The 22,217-nt window shown below is 37.2% G+C and overlaps 1 protein-coding gene across 5 annotated transcripts in view; it reads right to left on the bottom strand.

The window, feature by feature from the left end:
- Positions 1–22,217, bottom strand: part of SLO2 (slowpoke 2) — a 231,383-nt gene that overhangs the window by 53,420 nt on the left and 155,746 nt on the right. The window contains exon 1 of one of the 5 annotated variants that reach the window (XM_090175923.1): positions 990–1,284. The exons of the other annotated variants lie outside the window; for them this stretch is intronic. Within the exon in view, the coding sequence (XP_090032049.1) occupies positions 990–1,033 (44 nt within the window). The 5' untranslated portion in view covers positions 1,034–1,284. Of the gene's footprint in view, positions 1–989; positions 1,285–22,217 lie in introns of those variants that run through there. 5 annotated transcript variants of the gene reach the window in all.

The raw sequence follows: 22,217 nt of genomic DNA, 5'->3' as shown, positions 1-22,217 counted from the left end.
TTTTTACCCCGACTCGAACTATTAACCACCGCAGAATCGGAGCAAAGAAAATATAGATATCGTACCTTAGATTCGAAATCGCTGTTTGGCACGTAGTCATAATAGCGATTACCAACTTCTTGCTGGGACTCCGAAAAATTAGCTTCCTGCCAAACCCGTCAATCGCGAAGCTCTCTGCCACCACCCTCCTACGCATTGTAACCCGGCCACCTGTTTATAGGCATTAGAAGTCGTTCGATGACTTGGGCGTAAGGTGGTGCCAAGGGTATTAGTCTAGTTGATTATTATATCAGATATAATGTAGAGCTTCGTAACCCACCGATTTTGTTCAAGCTCGGGGGATTGGTAGACCTTCATGTATCATGAAAAATCCCAAAGGGAATTTATTCAATGGGCAACCGTTTTGCCATGGCAACGAAAAATGTTTTTGACAACACAAAATATTAAATTTTCTCATTGAAAATAACATGGGATTTTGACCTCAAATTGATCAAAAGTTGATCAGTTTTGATGTTTTTTTTGTCTATTTTTATCTATTTTTTCTATTTTTGGCATTTTAGAAATTTTTAAATTGGTTAAAATTTTTCACAGGGGCCCTAGGAATCGTTCAGAATCCCATGTTATTTTCAATGGGAAATTTTAAATTTGTTGTTGTTAAAAACATTTTTCGTTGCCATGGCAAAACGGTTGCCCATTGAATAAATTCCCTTTTGGATTTTTCAAGTTATACGAAGGTCTACCAATCCCCTGAGTTTGAACAAAATCGGTGGGTTACACTTCGGGTCGTCTCCTTGTGAGTTCTATATTAAACCCAGACACCGGTAATTTGCTCCACAAGTCACTTGTTGAATTAGGTCATTGTGGTTTCTTGGGTATTAGCTTAGCTGATTAAAATGATCTTTGACGTCATATAGGGTTACTCTTCTAACCCTACTCCGAGAGTCCGAATAGCCAGAACAAGCGAAAAGAAAGCAGCTATAGTAGCCCACCTTTGTAGCGGGAACGCAACATTATCGAAGCTGGTGGACGACATGAGATGGATTCCCTCGAGGCTGCGGACCGGCGTCAACGGAGGCACGCTCTCTTCACTCAGGCGTTTGCGGCGGTGTTCGAAGGAGCCATCGCCTTCCTCCCCGGAGCCGCCGTGGTCGAACAGGTCGTCACCCAGATGCGACCCGCCGGAACTGCCGCTGCGGAAACGTCCGGCGCCGTTGAAGGACGAGGGCCGCAACCGGAAGCCGTCGTTGCCGCCGGAAGAGGACGCCCCCGCCGTCGAGGGCGACCGCTCTCCGTCCGCGTTGCCCGTCAAGGGAGTCGATTCCCGCAGCAAGATCGACTGTTGAGATGGCGCTTGGTGACGCCGAAAAATCCAAAAGTTCGACATAATACTGGAACTCTATTCGCTGTTTTCCGGTCAAGCCACCGCGTGCAACCGCTTGCGTCGTAATAAATGCAGTAAATAAACAATTAGAAGATGCTTTCGAGCTTATAGGTGGATTTCATTTGGGCAAAACCGTCGTGTGACGGTAACCGTTGGCGCCAAAATTCCTAAGCCTTGGTTTCCGTTAACGCGCGTAATGATGTATTTTTCTTAAATTGAGTGACGCGCCGTTATTGGCGCCAGTGGAAACCAAGGCTTAAGCTTGGTTTCCACCAACGCGCGTAAGAGCGCGTCATAATGTTAATTTTTTGTCGCGCGTAAGAACATTTGCACGTTTCAAAGCTGAGTGTCGCTTTTTGACGCGCGCTGGTGGAAAACAAGCTTGATACTTTCTTTTGCGTTGACGCGCTTTTGTCAAAGTGAGTGACGCACCGTTACGGGCACTAGTGGAAGCCAAGGCTTATACTTTCTTTTGCGTTGACGCGTTTTTGTCAAAGTGAGTGACGCACCGATATGGGCGCTAGTGGAAGCCAAGGCTTATACTTTCTTTTGTGTTGACGCGTTTTTGTCCAAGTGAAAACCAGCTTTTACTCTCGGAAACGTCTAGACCGCACACGTTTGGATCAAACGTCGTGTGAACAGTCGCCGTTGTGCGCACCAGCGGTTCGTATCACTTAGACTTCGTTGAGTGGAGCGCCGGCGATTGGTGACAGTCATAATAGGCACTTCAATAAAACGCAATCAGCGGTTCGTTACGCATTGTAACCCGGCCACCTGTTTAACGGCATTAAAAGTCGCCAGATGACTTGGGCCTAAGGTGGTGGCAAGGGTAGTAGCTGATAATTATTTTTACAAGCTACTCTCTATATGGTCCTTGTAACCGGGCAAATAAAACGCGATGCAGATCGTTGATGGTAAAAACTCTGGTTAGGCTTAACAAAAAAAATTTCGATCTAGGAGAAAAAATTGACCGATTTCAAAATTACGTTTTTGCACGTGACAGTACCTTTACATTGTGAGGTATATAAGGCTAATTTACCTGCTTTTATATGGCGGCATATTTTCACGCGGAAAATGAATTTTAAGATCCACCAATTGTCTTAAGCCTAACCGAAATTTTTTGCGTCAACGCCTTTTTTGTATTTTGGAAAATTATTTTCGGTCTAGGAGCAAAAATTGTCTTAAGATTAACCGAGGTTTTTTGTGTCAACGTTTTTTTTTGTATTTTAGAAAATTATTTTCGGTCTAGGAGCAAAAATTGTCTTAAGCCTAACCGAGGTTTTTTGTGTCAACGTTTTTTTTGTATTTTGGAAAATTATTTTCGGTCTAGAAGCAAAAATTGTCTTAAGCCTAACCGAGGTTTTTTGTGTCAACGTTTTTTTTGTATTTTAGAAAATTATTTTCGGTCTAGGAGCAAACATTGTCTTAAGCCTAACCGAGGTTTTTTGTGTCAACGTTTTTTTTGTATTTTAGAAAATTATTTTCGGTCTAGGAGCAAACATTGTCTTAAGCCTAACCGAGGTTTTTTGTGTCAACGTTTTTTTTGTATTTTAGAAAATTATTTTCGGTCTAGGAGCAAAAATTGTCTTAAGCCTAACCGAGGTTTTTGTGTCAACGTTTTTTTTGTATTTTAGAAAATTATTTTCGGTCTAGGAGCAAAAATTGTCTTAAGCCTAACCGAGGTTTTTTGCGTCGACGCCTTTTCTGCATTTTGGAAAATTTAATTTAAGGAAAATTTGCGTTTATAAAGTGAAAGTCCAACCTAGTTTAAAAGTTTGACTAGAGTATGTACTTATTTGGCTAGCCACGCGAATCTTTTAACCGGCCAACCGGAATTATGTCTTTCGGCGATTCACTTTTCGCCACGTAGAGTCGCAGTAAACAGAAAGATTCTTTTATTTAAGCACCTATTGACTAAATAATAAAATTGGACGTGTGAGCAAGCATTTTCCAAACGTTTCCGAGATAATACGTGTGAGCGTACGTCAAAATCAATAAACTCGATGAATGTTTGATAGCGTTTTCTTATAGTACAATAATAGTAGTATATTGAGAAGTGGTTTGAAGTCCTTTAAAATCGCGATCACACCAGACTTTAAAACCCAATTTAATGGCCAGTGTTGACCAATAAATTTGAGATCAATTCGCAGGGAAATATATATTATATTCTAGAGCCTATTAATAACGGCCAGCGAAAGAGGTTTTAATCTTATCTTGATCGTAAATAATGAACAAATTTGTTGGAATATAGACTGCCAATAATATTTTATTACGGGTTGTAAATAATAGTATATAATTAGGTTATTCGTTTATATGATAATTAATTTTATTGTGTTTAATGAACCGTAGGAGATAAGGACTCGCATATTCAAATTATTCAAATTAGACTAAACTATAATAAATCCGCTTTTGGACTATAGCAATAAAGCAAACTGAATAGACCAGGAATAGTCTTTTTTGTCATCGTGTACCCTGCTTTACCGAAATGATTGTCAAGTGTAACCAAAAATAAATAGGGGGAGAAAGTCTGGCACTTGGGTCCAACCGCACGACGTCTTATTTGAGGGGTAAAATTTTTGGGCTTCGGAAATGACTTCCCCCTCGCCTCTTTACAGGGACACAAAGGTATCGGTTGTACTCCGCCACGATGAAAAATAGTTCTCTATAAAATACGTGAATATTAAACTTTTGCTTTCGATAATTTGGTTAATTTAGTTCCTAAATAAAGTAGATATATGATAGAAACTAAAATGCGACATTTTAAAAATAATAATACGACTTTTGAAAAGTAATAAACCGTAACTAGAATAACACTCACTTAAATCGTGGAGAGCGTGGCGCCATCTAAGAGCAGAGATCGGGACTAATTGGTAAATCTACGATGTTAAGGCCTAACAATTGACAAGTTTAACTGAAATAATAGCTATAGCTACGAGCTTTTTTTGTTTATTTTATAATTGATATAAAATTATTAATTAAAATCAACCGTTTTCGAAGGAAATAATGGTCAGCATTGGTCAGAGAGACTATTTGAAATCGCGAGGCGGTGACATGGTTGCCAGGGAATAAAATTCAAAATTTTCATCTTGAGCGCGGACCGGAATACCACAAATGCACTACTTCGCGCGTAATTTGCTATCCTTATTGGTTAGAAATATCACGTGATCACTAGCTCTTCAAAAAGGGTGTTCAGCATGGTGGAAGGTAAAATCTGAAGGCATTGATAGACTTTCTCCCCATATTTACTTTTGGTGTAACCAATTAGCCTTCTCACCGTTTTGGTAGGGAAGGGTAAGCGACGATCAAATCCGCGTTTGGACTATAGCAATAAAGCAAACTGAATAGACCAGGTACTATGCTAATTAACTTTTTACATTGGCAGCTACGTTAATATTATCTTTAGCCGTGGGGCGTTCTAACAGCTACTTGCTAAACCATTTTCACAACCAAACTTCAAGCGATTTCCTGATTTTCACGTTTGCAAATTTTTGGCGTCAGTTTGGTTATAAATCTAACTATATCTGTCTTCGCTTTTAAAGTTCTTGCAAGAATTCTGCACGACCAAAAACGTATCAACGATAAAAATCATATCAAAATAGTCATTCTACCAAAATTCCCCGTTTTGAAATTCAGAAAATAAAATAGTGTAGGGAAAAATATCGCGTGAAGCAACCCAATTTTAAACTATAATTTAAAATACTGATCGAATCAATAATTAAAATATTGAATATATAAACACCGTAGCGATGTTTTTTTTTATGGTTTGCGAAAACAAAACAGTAGCAGACCCAACAATCGATTTTCTAATTGCCAACGAAAGTAGAGTTTTTAAAAGTCAACAAAATGTCAACAGGTCGTAGCCGCGACATACGCACGAAAAGTCAAAAGCTAAAACATACATTTAACCCAGATTTTAGAACAAATTTCAACTTCTCAGTTAAAACTTTTAAAGTCAATATCGTATGTTTGAATCAATCAGTTTAATTAGGACAAGCTGGCTTGTTTATACAGAAAGTTTCATAAACTGGGATATCTAGAGCTGCTAGGTTAAAATAAACGGAACTTAACTACTTTGGATAATATGTTATTCGCTCGAAATACGTATCTACGCATACTCCCGTTCATTTTTCAAAACACGTTTGGTAAGATAAAATACAGTGCGGAAATAAGACCGTCATATATTGATTTTCTAATACCTGGGGTACGTCAAGTGGAGAAGATATTTTCCTTATTATAAGAAACGGTCTAGCAAGAAAAATTCTTATTATAAGATTTTGCGAGTTTTGCGTCAAGTTGAAAAGATCGCGAAGTTCCAAACAAAATGGCGGCTCTGTCAAAGCATAGATGTAGAAAGTAATTCATTAAGCCTTGTCGTCAAATGCTATTTCATAAATAGTACGCCGAAATGTTGCTTTAATATTATAAAAGCCTTGAAGCTAAATAAGATATATTTATCATTCAAAATTCGCTGAAATTCTTCGGCAGGAACTTTAAATTTATAAATTATTCCCGTATCATCGTCTTCTTGAATCGACGCCATCTTGAATTCTTATTTAAAACTACCTCTAAAACAATCTTCCTAATCTTGTAAGATCTCTGACGTCAATCGCCATGGTTCGTACAAAATTTCCAGGTTTTCCATGCCCAAATTGCCAAATTTTCCCTGACCATTTTAGTAGAATAAAAGAATGGTTTGAGGTAAAAATCTTGAAAAACATTTTCCTTCAAAAATTTATTTGTCTGATTTTTTTGGGGTAATTTTCAAATTCCTTGATTTTTCCCTGACAATTTGGAATCCTTTTCAAATTCCCTAACTTTTCCCTGACCTTTTGGGGAAATTTTCAAATTCCCTGAGTTTTCCAGGTTTTACAGGTCGTGTACGAACCCTGATCGCTCTTACTTCCGGTTTTAAAAACCGTCAAGTTCGCGAGATCACAAGAAATCTTATCAACTTTACGTACCCCATTTCATCGGGAAAATATGTTTAATATCCCTGCGCGGTGTAAATTTTGACATTTTACATCTTGAAGCGAAGTAATCCACTCGGTTTGTTTTGAGCCGAGATGCGGTGTAGGCATTCGCGGTTTGGCGGGAAATTCGCGTCAAAGAGATATATTATCAACTTCTGATATAGGCTATAGGTTTTCTAGCCGAATCTCGAAAACGTACATCGTGCTTAAAAATGTACCGATATAAAATGTAAAAATTATATTGATAATATTATATTTACTAATAGACCAATGATTTACTTATGTAATAGCATTATGAGTAAATTTCTGCCATGAGGTGTAAGATAGTTAAGAAATTAGTGAAAACGTTTAGGGGGGAAATTTTAAATGTTTTAAAATTCTACAAAAATTGAACTAAAAGTGTACTCATTTTACCATAAAACGTCTTATTCGCCTGTTCTGGTGGAGATAATTTCTTTTAATCGTGAACTATTTGTAAAGGTCAGAGTTCTACCTCTCTTTAAAAGCGGGACTCGAACTATTCGTCACCACAGAATCGGAGTAAAATCACATCATAGGGTTACTCTAATAATTAAGTTAGAAGAAACCACCTATGGACTGTGCGAAGTTTGATAAAATACGTGAAAAAGTAGATTAGTCCATAATTAAAAGGGATAATATAGCTAATATTTCCAATAATAACATCCAAGGAACCTAATTCATCTAGCTATTTTTAAAGCCATTAATTCAGGTGGCCGGATTACAATGCGTAGTAGAGTGGTGGCAAGCCCTTCATGCCACGCGAGCCAAGTGCTCCCAACACTTACTATTACCATAAGTAGATAAAAAACATAAGTATGACACTTCCTATTCACCCAATGCAAATATTTTAATGATAGTCTGTTTCGCCAATGACAACGTAAGCCATTACGTACCGACGGACTGACAACTCTCCGCGAACTGCTTCTAGTATTTGGAGGAAGCCCGTAAAATCGGCGACGGTCCGCCGGCAGCCTTTTCGAAGGACCAGCCAAAGCCTATTGAAAATTGAAATTCTTTCAAATATGTAAATAACGCTTACTTTTGGAAAATAATGATGAATTATTGAAACGGAAGACAAAAATAACTAATATAAACACTGACTCTATTTCAGAAGTTCGTTTTTTTCGAATTTCAAACCCAAACGCATGTACGCTCGTATTTCTAGCCATCGAACTAACCAAATATTTTGCCAACGGAAAGAGTAGCAGGGCCTCCACTCAAATCTTCAATTTTTTTATAGGAAAAATAGGATTATTTTTCTAAAAATATAGTACTTTATAGGACAATTTTTACAAAATTATAGGTTTTTATAGGACTATATAAATTAATTAACTAACTTAATGCATTTAAAAACAAAATCTATATTTATAGAAATAAGTCTTTGATTTTCACTTAAAAAATAGAAACTTTTTAACCATTTTATCACAAAAATATACTAGTAGCTAACCATGTTAACAATAACAAAAGTATAGACTAGGATGACTTGGTATAGGAATTTATCCTATAGCTAAATTTAGCAATTTAACTGAGTGGCTGGATTTGAAATTGGAAAAATATCAAAATTATAGGATTTTGGAGGGATTTTGCTAAAAATATAGGATGTTATAGGACACTTTTGAAAATATAGGATTTTATAGGATAATTATAGGACCTCTGGGGGCCCTGGAGTAGGAAGGGACGAGTTTCATGTTCGGAAACTACCAATTTCGCAATAACTCCACGACAGACTATCATTAACCGAATTCGTTCTGTGCCATACTTATGTTTATAATCCACTTATGCTAATACTGTTAAACTCAACAAATCTTTATGAAAAGAGGACACCGAAGAAATCCTTCAACCAGTGGTCAGAGAACTTTCAAACGCGGAAGTAGTTTTGAAACAGTGATCGAACCGGGCTCTACTTTTCTTACCCTGCTCCCAAATCCCAGAACAGACGAAAAGACTACCTAACCAAAAGATTTTGATTACTTCGTATACGACGCGTGAACGCGCAATCAAGCCAACTCAACTCCACTTACGCGAAGGCAACTATGTTTGTAGGTCAGGAGGGGCAGGAACCAAAACTGAGATAATGATATGATATTTTTGCGCGAGGTAAGTCAGCCTTGTAATAATAGGGTTGCTAGCGCCGGTTCTGTTGTCATAACACACACTCGGACGACGCGGTAATTCGATTTGGATCTCAGGCCTTTGTTGACTTAAATAGAGGTATGATTCTACCAATGTATAACCATCGTAAAGGAAACATTAGGCGGGAAATTAAGCCGGACACTCAAGAGAATGGCTATTTAGGAAATTAAGTCAATTAACGGCGATCGAATCGAGAGATAGAATAGATTCTATCCGCGTTAATTAAGGAAATTATTAATTACAACTACTGTTGCGAAAAAGTCAAAGGATTGCTATTATTTGGATCACCCATAAATATGCCTCTAGGCTCTGTGTAATATTTCCATAAAAACAATTTCATATACAGGGTGTTTCAAAAGGTTATGCAAAAATTTTAAGGAGTTGTAGGGCGTGAGTTGAGAAGTATGCCTGTTTTTTTCCCCATTTTCCTACGATGAGTTGAAAGAGCGCCAGAGAGCTTCAAAGTGTGGCCTACTAGCCCCTGGAAGTAGGATGCCACAAGCGCCAAACCAAGCAGCGGGGAAATGCGAACATTAGGGTTTGGGTTCGTGTGATAGGTAAAAAGGACTTGGTAAGCCAATCGAGGAAACCAGCGTAAAAAAGTAAACTTAAAGAGTATTTAAAGTCCCTGCTGCTTGGTTTTGCGCTTGTCGCAGCCTATACTTCCAGCGGCTAGTACGCCACACATTGAAGCTCTCTGGCGCTTTTTCAACTCATCGTTTACAAGTTTGAACGACCACGTCGGGAGTATCTACACGTTCAAGAAATTAATTTATAATATTATAAATATTTGCTAAACTCGGGTACACGACGAAAATAAAAACGCGTTTAACCAATACTAAAAGGGGTCTTTTGTATGGCTGTGATTATTATCTAAACCCAAACATTTGTTTTCACGTACCCTGCTTTACTTTATATGCGTCTATAATATACAAGACTTAGGAGCATTTCAATTTCATCCAGTATAGAGTGCTAGCAGTTGATGCGTTTTTAAAAGTTAGCTTCCGTAGTGGTTGTCATGAAAACTCGCGTTTTTTCTCAATAGACGTTTAACATTGGTGACGTCGCAGGGTTTTAAGCTGCTGGCACTCTATTTACGATTGCTAAAACGTGCGTTGCTAGAAAAGGAACAAGCTACCATAATTATATCTCGATTTGTTGAGCGGAAAAATGGTAATATTAAGTATTTTTATTTAAACGTTATAGATTTTATACGGCGTGTCCCCTACGAGCAACAAACACAGCACCCCACACAAGGAGAACGCAACCCGTCAAAAGTCGTGCATTTTCTTGCGTACAGTTTTCATTGGTTAGACGCTTAAGCGCCTGCTGCTGTCGGAAGGGGAAAATTCGGAAATTGTCTCCCCCCCCCCGCCCGTAAAACGCTCAGCGTTAAGGCTCGTCCAATGAAATTTGTACACAACACTGCGTTCTCCTTGTGCATTTTTCTCAAAAACTATACTTTCTAGAAATGTGAAATTTTCAGTATGTACTCTCTCGGGAGATTGTTGTTATTTGTAAATTTCTGAAAATTCGTGACATTTTTCACGGTTTTAAAAGTGTTAGTTTTTGAACGCTACGTGGTAGAAGAAAAGTTTCAATAAGCAAGTTGTAGAGCATACTCGAAAAACTTTAATGGAATTGGTATGCTGGAAATCGGACATTTCGTCTCTGAAATAATTCGCCATGAAAAACAAACAAATTTGAAACTTTTCGTCTACCACGTAGCGTTCAAAAACTAACACTTCTAAAACCGTGAAAAATTTTACGATTTTTCAGAAATTTACAAATAACAACAATCTCCCCCGAAAGAGTACATACTGAAAATTTCACATTTCTAGAACGTATAGTTTGAGAAAAATGCCTGGGCCGATCAAATAAAATTATAAAAAAAAAAGGTTCCGACTCCGAAGTATAAACGTGTAGTTCAAACCTCTAGAGCGCTCTGCTTAAACTCTTTAATTAGTGGACCGCAAATGCAAAATTCCTATATTCCTTGTGCTCTGGAAAAAGTTACCATGAAAACGAAATCTCGCGATCGCTATGGGTACGAACTAAATTATAGACGTAGTCAAAGTCAGACGCGCGCCAGAAATTCCACGCGTTTTTAAAACTCGCATCACTGAACATGGATGGTATAATTAAAACAAAGTGTTTAATTAGAGCAAGTGGCGGCTCTATCGAAAATAGTGAAAAGAGGTTTACAAAAATGCTTCTAAAAGCGCTACTAGGTGGCAGCACCTTCTGGGACTTAAAGCGAAAGGCGAGTTGTCTGCCATCTATTGGCTACCCGAAACCACGTGCTTGCTCGTAGCGTCGTAGCTAAGCCCCGCCTTGAAACAACCGCCATGAGCCCATGACATTAGTTTCACGTCACAAATCACGAAGTTAAACGCCACACGATCCGGCGAAATCATCACGTGACCACCATTGGCGTCTTAATGTCATGGCCGACCTATACGCGTTACCATGGCCACGAACACAAGCCCCACCCACGAGCAAGCTACGAATAGATCAATCATTTGTCTAGTGTTTAAAATCATTTTGGTGATTTTTAGTACATTAGTTAATGCAGTGGCTCTCAACGTTTGTCACCTCGTGGGAACCCATTTCAGTTTCAAATTTATCATGGATTTAATTTAATGAAACTAATTCTATCATAGCACAGCTCAAAATCTCGTGGAGCTTCTAAAATTTTAAATGGAGCCCCATTTGAGAATCACTGAGTTAAAGTGATATGAAGTCATACTTGAAGCCCACTTAAAAATTTAAATTCCTTACAGGAAAAAATGATTATTTTCCATTACACAGGATTATACAAAACACTAAATTTTATTATATAGGACTATTTTTTTTCTGAAATATTGGATATAGGGATAATTTAATCTTGAGAAATGAAAATATGGTCAGTAAAAATTAAATAACTATTTTAGTATAATATAGAAATGGTTATAAACATTTAGGATTTGGTAGGTGGCCTGCTAAATGTTTTTTGCACTAATTATCCTTTATAAATTATATAAATAAATAACTATTACATTAAATTAGTCAAAATGATTTTAACTACTTGTAGATTGTACTCTATTCGAGAAAATTAGTATTGCAAGTGCCAATAAAAAATTCGGAAGCTCTTTACGGTAGATCCCAACATTTGCAGAGCTTACCTTCGCAAACAAACCACTAAGCAGCGCTAAAATGTCAAAAGCCAGGAGGGAGCGGTCAATATTGAAACCCCCAGGGGAATGGGGAGCGGAAATTCTAGAGGTTATATTCCCTTTAAGGCAGGATGAACAGTTACCAAAATAATTTAGAAATGCGATAAAAACTTGTAGCATAATGCAATGCTAATATTAAGCGGTTCTGAAATGCTTATATTAAATTGTTTCATAAGAAAAGTGTTAAAAATACTAGCATATTGCAATTGCAAGGGTTCCGAAATGCTCAAATTAAATTGTTTCGTAAGCAAAGCGTTAAAAATAGTAGCATGGTTCGGAAATGCTAATATTAAGTTTGTTCATAAGCAAAGTGTTAAAAATAGTAGAATGGTTCATTAATGCTAATATTAAATTGATTCATAAGCAAAGTGTTAAAAATTCTAGCATGGTTCCAAAATTTTAAATTTAAATTGCTTCACAAGAAAAGTTTGGAAAATAATAGCATATTGCAATCGCAAGGGTTCCGAAATGCTCAGATTAAATTGTTTCATGAGCAAAGCGTTAAAAATAGTAGCATAATGCATTCCAAGGGCTCCAAAATGGTAACATTAAATTGTTTCATAAGCAAAGTGTTTAAAATATTAGCATGGTTCTAAAATGTTAAGTTTAAATTACTTCACAAGAAAAGTGTTAAAAATAGTAGCATATTGCAATTCCAAGGGCTCCAAAATGGTAAATTGTTTCATAAGTAAAGCGTTAAAAATATTAGCATGGTTCCAAAATGTTAAATTTAAATTGCAAAGGGTTACGAAATGCTCAGAATAAATTGTTTCATAAGCAACGCGATAAAAATAGTAGCACCACCTTAGGCCTAAGTCATCAAGCGACTTTTGAAGCCATTAATTTAGGTGGCCGGGTTACAATGCGTAGGAGGGTGGTGACAAGCCCTGCATGCCACGCGAGCCAACAGCTCCCTACATTAACTATTACCGTTAACCTCTACAAGCTTTATGGAAGTGGAAACCGAAGAGCTCGCAGAAGAACCCCTTAAACCAGCGGGGAGAGAGCTTGCAAACTCTACGCGGAAGGAGTTGCTCCGAGTTTTCACCCAGTGCCACAAGCTGGGATCGAACCCGGCTTCTCTTGCTGCGAGGCTAAAGTGCTAACCACTCCGCCACCCCACCTAATACATTAAAGGGCTCCAAAATGGTAATTTTAAATTGTTTCATAAACAAAGTGTTAAATATAGTAGCATGATTCAGAAATGTTAATATAAAATTGTTTCATAAGCAAAGCGTTAAAAATATAGTAGCAAAATGCAATTTTAAGGGCATAAAAATGGTAAACTTAAGTAGTTTCCATAAAAAAAGCGTGAAAAATTCAGCATAATATATAATTCTAAAGCCTGGTTCATACGATGCCATTTGGTCGCGTGTGATTCGTTGCCTCGCGTGACTCGAAACCCGGTCCCGTCTAAATTTCATTCACACCTTGCATTCTTTAAAGAAACAAAAAGTAGCTTTCAAATTCCTTATCGAAAGAAACGTTATCGTGGTCTTTCCATAGAAATTAGTTTTCCGAGTAAAAATAAATTAATTGTTGGGATTTGTTCCTCTTGTTCAGTGATGAAAGCTTGCTTCGAGTTTTCCGCAGATTTTTCTGGCGTTTCGCCGTTTTAATTGCGGTGAAATAAAACCAATCGACCTATGTAAACTGTGTACAAAGCGAAAAACTAAACGCAGTTTCTGACTCAGAGCTAGTGCGAGATAAACCAGAAAAAAGATGGCGTTAAAATAGATTTTGGCCGCACAGAATGAACTTCGAAATATTTCGAAGGAGTTCCTCCCACTTACACCTACTTTTTGAACTACTGCATTAAATAGTTTCGAACCTATTTGTGGTCGTAGTCGCGCATGCGACTTCAAAAAACCTCTTCATACGACGCGATTTTCGAATTTTGGTCAAAATAGTATCGTGTGAACCAGGCTTTACGTTTCCGAAAGGCAAAAATTTGGTTAATTTCACAAGAAATAGGTGGGGTGGCGGAGTGGTTAGCACTTTCGCTTCGCCGGGTTCGGTCCCAGCTTGTGGCCGTGGGTAAAAACTCGGAACAACTCCTTCAGCGTAAAGTTTGCAAGTTCTCTCCCCGCTGGTTTAAGGGGTTTTCCCCCGGGCTCTTCGGTTTCCCCTTCCATAAAAACTTGTCGAGGTTAACGGTAATAGTTAGTGTAGGGAGCTGTTGGCTCGCGTGGCATGCAGGGCTTGTCACCACCCTCCTACGCCTTGTAACCCGGCCACCTAAATTAATGGCTTTAAAAGTCGCGTCATGATTTAGGCCTAAGGTGGTGCCTAGGGTATTAGCCTAGCTGATTATTATTATTATTATTAAATTATAGCAAATTGCACTTCTAAAAGTTCCGAAATCCTAACATAAAGTTTTACATAAGAAAAGCGTAAAACATTATAACGTACTTTTAACGATTATGTTTTAAGTAAATTAATTTTAAACTTTTCAGATTTACTATTAGCAAACGTTGATAGTAAATAGAAATAGTCATCGAGACTATAAGAACGAAACATGAGCTTTCGCAAGTTCTAGTCTTGGATTTCTCGCGAAACTGCGGAAGAATAAAATATATCACGTATTAATCCGCCTGAGTTTGTAAGATGTAAAAATTACACAGCGTAAGGATATTTGCTTATTTATAAGCCATATTTCCCGTTGTAATAACGTTAACGAAGATATGTGTTTCAAGGGAATAGCATTATGGATACTTCTCTCTAAGAGTTATTTTATATACTTCTGCTAATAGCCAGATTAAATACACGCAAAAAAACGTTCAGGATTAAACGCTTGATTTAAACATGTTTACTGCGTCGTTAAACAATCAATAAGAACTAATTGAAGCTATTTGAAGTAAATTTCACGATGTCGAGAAAATTTTGTAATCGCTTTTTAAATATTCTACAGTAATATTTACCTTCAGGGTGACCACATCAGCGATATTTTATAAATATTCAATACACTTTCGATGACTTTCAAATTTTTAAAATTTTATCGTAACCTTGTTTTAGAATACAGAAAGTATTGTAATTTTTAAGTAAAATTTCCTTTAAAAAGCACGTTGTTTTCACTTGATAAATATTTCTACCTACATTTTCCGGTAATTTCAACGAAAAAATCATTCGGAAATTGCTATAAATTTGACTTAACTTTTTTCTCTAAAATATTCAGGACTTTCCCTTGGTCACCCTGAATCTCCGGAACCACTAACTTAACGACTTTAAAAACTGTAACTAAAAACCACACCGCGTGTCAAACTTTATCCTATTGACGATATTCCTTCAAACCACTTCCGATAAACACAACACAAGGACACAATCGCAATGGTGGGGTTGGGAAGTCGATCTATAATACGACTAACGACACAGAAACGGTCAGTCGGCTTTAAAACGATTTTAAATAAAAACTAACCAACGCTATCAAACATCCGTTTTTTTCCCCGTTATCGCGTATTTCTTACCGTTCATGATGAGAACGAAACCGTTTCGAAATTACCGATTACGAACCGGTTAAAACGGTTCACCAGTTGCCGGTGCATCACCGCGCGAAACCGAAACCCGAGAACGGTATCACCATAGCGTCAGTTCAGGCTTTGTTTATTTTTTTTTGCCTTTTGCAATATATTCGAGCTTGTCAAAAACTAGAAGCTAAACTGGCCAAACGGATCGGCCTTTCGCAAACTTCGCGTCGAGGCGAGCAACGGTTGAACTGTCTAGCTTCGGGAGCTTCTTACTCCGCTGAGTTGGAAAGCGACGTGTTTCTCAAAGCGTCCGCTAGGTGGCCATGGCGTCGGGTCGATATCATCATCGCCCGGAAGAGACACCGAAAGTTGCTTAGTTTGCCGGGTACAAAATGTTCCAACAATGAACTATATTCGCGACATACTTTAATATTCTTAAAAATACCGCTACTTTTACTAAAATGAGAACAGACAGGTGATAGTATCGTGGTAGCGTCGGAAGGTATTAACTTTACCCGCTTGGATAGCGTTGGTGGAAGTAGCTTTAGGCGTATGATATTAAATAAAGTAATATTACGCGACCTAGAAACGACGCGTTATTTTCCCCCGTAACCATCTTGAGATATTAAAGATATTTGCTTCTTAATGAAATTTCCGGGTGGAGAAATGGATATAAATGGATATTAAATTATTATTTGTATACAAGACGACGTTTGAAATATTATGGAAATTTTCGCCGAGTAAAGTAACCGGATTTTCTCAATTCAATCTCAGACCACTTACGTCCAACGGGACTCGTAACTTTATTATACGCTGCCTTAGAGACATCTGTTGTCGGTTTTTATAAGCTTCGAAAGTGCTTCGAAAATTAGTATTTAGTTTAAATTTTCAATATTTAACGAATAAGAGCTTGGAAGGCTCTTATTAAATTAATATTTAGTTTAAATATTTTTTATTTTTTGAATTATTGTAAATAATTATAGTTATAATGCACCTTAAATGTTTACGTCAATATTTAACGAGTTATTGCGAAAAAGAGCTTCGAATGGTCTTATTAAATTAATATTTAGTTTAAATATTTTATATTTTACGAATTATTGTAAATAATTATAGTTATAATGCACCTTAAATGTTTACGTCAATGGACAAATGATGGAGCCACCTAAGCAATAGCATTAGCCACTGGTACCATCTTCGCATACTTCGTATACATTCGTCTGCTTAGGTGAAATTTAGTACCGAATGAAAACTGTTTGAAGGAAAACTTAAAAAAGAGAGTTTCAAATTTTGGTCTAACTCAATTATTTAAATCACCGATATATGTCCATATTATGATTGATCACCTGATTTAACATTTCTGATCTGCCACCATATTTACCAGAAACCAGGGTAATTGACGCGTGGATCAAGAATCTAAAGGGACTCACTGTTCCCGATATTTGGACACGGTAGGCTTGTCCTAAATCGGAAGGCTTACTGGGGTACATCAGCCGCTTTGAAGCGCCTCAAGAATTGTGTTCAACTATCACTGCGAGAGGCTTAGTCGGGGCTTGGGCGACAGTACGTGCGAGAAAGTTAGGTTATTTTTTTTTAAGTTTAGAAATGAAATGGATGCCAGTGAATCGAATTAAAAAAAATCCCAGCCAAATGCGGCTTACTGGTTATTTTACTTAACACAATGGTTAATTACCATTACTTAAACTTAAAAAAAATAAAAGGTCTAAAGCCCCATTTTCATGCTCGCTGGTAGCGGATAAAAATCGTCAAAATTCGCTTCCGCCACTCGCAAGCGTGAAAATAAAGCTAAAATATCTGTTTGAAACAGATCGACGCGGAAAGTGAAAAAGTGTATAGCTGAAGTGGATTTTGTCGATTTCTACCCGCTACCAGCGAGCATGAAAATGGGGTTTAAGATTTACTAAGCAACGCCCCTATTTTGTCAAAATTGAACGCTCCAGCTTCGTCGGAAATCGACTTCAGCGACGCCAAGTTTGTCCACATTGAGCTAAAATTAAGCGTTATTTTCCTATTCTCAGTATTAACGCGTGCTTTTTAAAGCCTGAACGGTGAGTCCCCTTGGATTCTTGTAACAAGTCATTACAATAATGACATTCTGGTACGCCTAGGATTGATGATAGATGGCAGAATCGGATGTGTGTTCAGAATTTTCGTCATTATTATCCAGTTAATATGTCAACGATTATGGCTTCAAAATCATTTAAAATTTTACCATCCTACCAGACGCATATTAAATAAATCTTAAGAGATAAGTATTCAATTAGGTCACAAAAATGAAGGCTCTTTACACACAATCTTAAAGGATTTGTGTATACCGGGCTCACGTACAGTGTAGCCGATGCCATCGTATTCCACATAACTCTCCCAGAATTAGGTTCATCATGCCCTCAGTAGCCCGGTATGAGTTTTGGAGATTGGGGGCCCACAAGTTGGTAATTTTTGTCCTTTTTGGACTTTAAATCTATATACTTTTATTAAATTAAAGGGGAACGGCCAAGCTTTTCCAAATATGGCCTTATTTCCGTATCAAAAGATTAACAAGACGTTCAATATACTAACACGAACCTTTTTTTGTAGCTTTTGGCCCAAAAAGTTGAAATGAAAAATAACGCCAGGTGTTTGAGTTTGAATTTTCTCCGCCATCTTAGGGGCTGCCGCCAGCGCCCCTAACCCCGTATGAGCGATTTGCGAACTATCCTAACTTTTAAAATCGCTCAATTTAGGCTTAAGTCTCTTATAACTGGAACGCGCCGCGCGTGCAAAACAATTTTTTTGCGTCTTCAGCAGCGCGCGCTTTTACGTTGTTTTTTTTTGTCTCACCGACTTCTCACCAGGTGTCGCGGCGGACGCGCGCTTTTCGATTTCCCGAAATTTCTTTATTTTATTAAATATTAACCACTGAATATTTTTTGATGCGGTTTTCGCCATAAATTTTAGTTTTTAATGGGCTATAGGGCTATCTAACTGGTTAATGCTTGACTGTTCTCCTTTAAGACAGACGTGGTTAAAAAATTCATTTTTAGTTAGTACTGATCATGTCTGAAGTCTGAACTACATTTTCGGTCGCAATAAGAAATTTTAATTTTAAGTGAGACTTCTGGCCAATTCGCGGGACCCCACAACCCTAGGAAATAAGGAATTTTTATTAAACTAGTCCCTATAGGACCAGTGACCCTTACCTTGATTTTCTTCTAGTAGTCCCTTTTTAAAATTATTTTTTACGGAATGTGAAATGTGGATAGGTCTATAGACTCTAGAAACAATATAAATGTTTATAATGGACGCTTCAATAAAAGATACTCGGTTTCTACTCCCCTCTCCAAATTCTTCTGGGAAGGAGCTATTTCCGGTCGGTCGGTTAAACGGTTAGAATGGCTAGCCAAAAACTCATATTTAAGCCCTCATGAGAATTTTGCGTCAGATAAGAAACGCGTCGGCTCACGTGTATAAGGAACATACTAATGTTAATTTTCGATCATATATTTTAAGGTAAAATATATAATGTTACTAAAACTAAGTATAAGAAGATAATATTATTATTATTATCATCCTCTTATGGTATAAATAATAAAAATTATACGGAATATTTTTATATTACCGGGCAATTTTAAGGCTTCTCGTGGAGGCAGAGTTAATTCATTTCGTATAAAATTATCTTTCGGAAAAAGATGAAAACTAATTCCTTAGAACTAAACGTATTACTTTTGCAGTACGGTATGCAACAAGTGTTTCCTTTTAACCGGGTAACATTTTTTGGCATGTTAAGGCTTAGCAAAAAACCGATGTTACGTTCGAGAAAAGTTTCCAGCTTTCTAATATTTCAACAAGCACTATATAAATAGTAACTTATGAGTCCTGGCTGTCGGAAATATTACTTCTTGGCAATTTCTGGGAAGATGTTTTATTTAAGCGCCTATTCGAGAAGGCGCGAATCGTGAATCGCGCCGCGTGGTGTTTTACGTCATTATTCATTGTAACTTAATACCACTTCTAAAGGCTGCTGGCAACTTCGTTAGCCCTTCATCTTAGTCCAGACTCTCTAGAGTGACGTTCATTGTGTTAGAAAGAAAAAATCGAGGAAAAAAGTCGGACTAGAAACTGGAAGTAAGCTTGAATTTTTAATCTGGCCCCGCCTCAATTCCCATAAAAAAGTGAATTATTAAACTGGTCCTACGGACCAGTGACCCAAAGTTTTTTAATTAAAAAACTGGTCCCAGCAATTCATAAACTGGTTTTGGACCAGTGGACGTGTGCTATTTCCAAGACTGGTACGCACTATAGGTGATTATGAAAAATATCGGTGGTCACGTGATTTGGTTAAGTACTACCAAGTTGAAAGTATCAAAATTGGCCCTTTTTGTAAATTCGTCTGGCTAGTTGGGCAAGGGTTAGCGAGATTTCTATAATTTCATTGTTCAATCGAAAGGATTTTTCGTTTTTCGTTTTGAAAGAAGTTTGCCAAGTCGTTAAATTAAGGTAATTGATTTATTAAATGAAATATTTTTAAATTCTATCCAAATTGATTTTAATTCATTTTCAGGACTAATGGAAACATGTATGTAAATATAACTTTGTGTCTTCTATTAAAATTGGGCTTGTTTCTTTATCAATACTTGGTCTAGAACTATAAGAAATAAAAAAAATATATAATAAATTTGTTAACTTTATGTATTTTTAATAAATTTAGAAAAATACTAACTTTTCAAACAATCAATAGATGGTTGGTGCTTTTTACTAAACGCGGACGACCGCGGGCCTCGGTAGGTGCAGACGAATTTAAGCAGCCGACGCTTTGTCAAAAAATAACCAACTCCCGTGAGCCTCTGCGCGCAATTCTTTTTCATAATCACCTATTGTCATATTTCGTATCGATTGATACAGGCGCCATCTAACTCCAAAAAACATTTGCGTTTCACTACCTTATTTCTAAAACCAGCTAACTCGAAAAATTCGGTTTGTCTAAAAATGATTTTAAAATAAGGTGTTCCAATTTCGCTACCTTATTTCTCATGTTTCACACGAATAACATTGACATGGAAGTAGACGGATAATTTTCCCTTAAAAGATATACTTGTATAATAAACTATTTTGTTTATAATTCCGATAAAAATAGCAGTGTGGAGAAGTAAATATTTTCTTAAGAGTTACAGTATATACTTCTGATATCATGTTTCAAAATTTGTTTATGTCCGATGGTTTTTAAAACCGTCTGATATCATGTTTCATAATTTGTTTATGTCCGATGAGTACCGAGGTGCTGAAAACGTTATTCTGGTTTTTAAAACCGTATTTAACGATTTTAACCTCTGTCCTACGTACCGAGGTACGTCATTTTCAAAAATTTCAGGAGGGGCTGAATTTAGCTCCAGAAAACAGTTTTTTTTCTTCAAATTTAATATTTTTTGGATTTTTTAATCAAAATAGTGATGGCATAATTGCAAATTATTTTCAGGATAATAGACAAAACATTTTCTCTTGTACTTCATCCGATCAGTGACAGATTAATGCAGTGCCGTCTTTCCCATTGGGCCCGTTGGGCCAGGGCCCAGGGCCCAGAGTTCAAAAAGGGCCCCCTAAGGCTCAAAACAAAACCATTCAACTTTAAAATTTCATATTTGCAATAATGGCTAAGCGAAGGAAAGGTTTATCTTGGCCCCACTTTTTTATTTAACGGAGACATTTTATTGAAATCGGCGGGCATATTTAGTCGGAACTGATTTCTACCTTCGATAAATAGTTTTCTCTCACCAGGGCCGGCGTTAGGGCTTGCGGGGCTCCTTACCCCCCATAACAAATTTCGAAACAAATAGGGTTCGCTCGCTCAGTGAGCAAATTCATAAAATTGCTATACACCTGATTCCCATAAATCAAATCACAGGAATCTGACCGAGAATCTTATTTTTTTTCGGAGTCAAAGGATAATCTTCGAATCTGGAATCGAATTCGAATCATAAAAGCTTACCCGGAATCAAATTCGAATCATTGAATCGTCTCAGGGCCCCTGAAGGCAGCGCTTACCGCGGGACCCGAGGCGGTTGTCTCGTTCGCCTTGCCCTAATACCGGCTTTGTCTCTCACCAACAGTTTTCCGGATACAGCCAAATTTTTAGGTTGACTATGTTTAGAGTGCGAAGTTGACGTCAAACGAGCTTGAAGTAGGTCCGGGTAAGATATTGCCACTATTTGATACGACTAAATTATGACGTTAAATTTCGGGTTTACTATTCCCACTGGCGGATCCAAGTTTTGTTATTAATTTTCTGAAATAGCAAATAATGAATTTCAGAAAACCGAGTATTTTATTTAAACATTTTTACTATTTGATTTCGTAAAATTTACAAAAACATTTGACATTCCCATAAAATTTTCGCCCGTAAGCCCGGAAACGTTTGCAGTGTTTGAGAGAAGGCGCTAAAATGTTTCATGACGCATTATCTTGAAGTGTTTCCCTCTTTAAGAAATGTGTATGAAATAATTATAGCAAAAAGAAAATATACTGTATCCTAACAAAAAACTTTTAGCTTCTGTATCTTTGCCTTTGTTTTGTGTGAAATTTCCTTAGCTCACCATATTATTTATAGCATAAATCACAAAGTACGAATAAGTATGACACTGAACGATTTCTGCGAAGGAAAATCTGTGACAGTGATTGTGTAATCGAAAGTTTTGGACTGGGAGACTCTTCCCTTCCTAAACTCTTCGCCGGTAAATGCCAGGTTAGTTTGATGGCGATAGTAACTATCGTAAACGCATTTAAGTTTCAAATTAAAAAGAAGTACTCTAAACGGAATATAACCTGCAACGCGATATGTATGGAAGACCCCACAATTTTAAGGATTAACTCTCAAGTAAACCACTAAGCAGCTCCGATGTCTCGAAAGCCATAGGAGGAAGCGGCCAACAGCGAAACCGTTGGAGGGCGACCAAAATACCAGAGGTTATATTCCCTTAAAGAATGAAGCGAGTGCTCATAATTCTGATATTTCACTTCCGATTCAATAAGACATCATTATTTT

This window comes from Leiobunum rupestre, chromosome 5, assembly GCF_980474605.1.
Source record: "Leiobunum rupestre chromosome 5, qqLeiRupe1.1.hap1, whole genome shotgun sequence".
Lineage (NCBI taxonomy): Eukaryota > Metazoa > Arthropoda > Arachnida > Opiliones > Sclerosomatidae > Leiobunum > Leiobunum rupestre.
The sequence above is the reverse complement of the archived record's forward strand: the minus strand, read 5'-3'. Positions and strand labels throughout refer to the sequence as shown.